The following is a 933-nucleotide window of genomic DNA, read 5'->3' on the forward strand; positions in this document are numbered from 1 at the left end:
CGGCCAGATGCATACATCGAGACGCCCAGTGTTCGTGCGACAGGAGTAGGCCCCAAAAAGCCTACATCCGGCAAACGGCCCATCACTATGAGACGAGAGTAATTGTGTTCGGAACAGTGAATCTGCAAGAACAGCATAAAGACACAAAATGATCGGTTGGGAAAGTTTATGCCAGGCTAGCTTAACAAGGCTAGAAAATAGGGGTATGGGTGGACAGAAGGAATACTGAGTTAATCCATGCTAAACATGCTTAAATTCTCGAGCTATTGCCGCGAGCAGACGTTTAAACTGTCCAGCTGAGAGCGGCATGATTCGCTGTGTAATAAACAATTCCCTGTCTAAAAACAGCAGACCTTCGATGCGTTGTCCAATTCGTTTCCTAACTCGCACAGGATGGAAGTGGGATGCAAGCTACCGGCTACGGAGAATCCATGGTACCAATCTAGCTTCGACTGCTTGAGCAACCAGCGAGTGCCTGTACTCCCTACCGACTGACAGGTAGCTATGCACCTAGCGATTTCAAATTTTCTGACGTCCGTAAACAGCCTCGATCGACTGGGCACCATTTTTGAAGTTTTTTTAAGGACTGACCTCGAGAAAGCATCTCGAACATACTTAACCGAAAGTCCATGGTTCGAACCTAACCTCAGGGTCCGACTGCTCCTGTCTAGGCTTTGGTAATCTGGCAGTTCCTCAGCTCTCGTGCTTTCTCCGGGTGGCATAGTGGCTAGGTACCGACAGTGTATTACAGCTGAAAGTTTATCATTAAGTATTATCTGAAGGTTGTCACGGAAAAAATCGTTCAGCCGTAGCACCCTTTCGGTGCCTAACTGCCATGCCACCAGAAGGAAGCACGAGGGATCGGATACTGCCAGGTTGCCCAAGCCTAGACAAGGGGAGTCGAGAGGCAGAAGTCGGGGGTCGAAGCACGGG

The 933-nt window shown here is 49.3% G+C and overlaps 2 protein-coding genes across 2 annotated transcripts in view; one reads left to right on the forward strand and one right to left on the reverse strand.

Annotated features, from left to right (window-relative positions):
- T265_08940 (hypothetical protein) overlaps positions 1-933 on the forward strand; it is a gene marked incomplete at both ends in the record, with an annotated part of 19,598 nt that overhangs the window by 5,727 nt on the left and 12,938 nt on the right. Inside the window, one exon of the mRNA XM_009174883.1 lies at positions 783-920. Within this exon, the coding sequence (XP_009173147.1) occupies positions 783-920 (138 nt within the window). The remainder of the gene's footprint in view (positions 1-782; positions 921-933) is intronic.
- Positions 1-933, reverse strand: part of T265_08942 (hypothetical protein) — a gene marked incomplete at both ends in the record, with an annotated part of 34,354 nt that overhangs the window by 1,482 nt on the left and 31,939 nt on the right. The window lies entirely within an intron of this gene.

This window comes from Opisthorchis viverrini (assembly GCF_000715545.1).
Source record: "Opisthorchis viverrini unplaced genomic scaffold opera_v5_248, whole genome shotgun sequence".
Classification (NCBI taxonomy): domain Eukaryota; kingdom Metazoa; phylum Platyhelminthes; class Trematoda; order Opisthorchiida; family Opisthorchiidae; genus Opisthorchis; species Opisthorchis viverrini.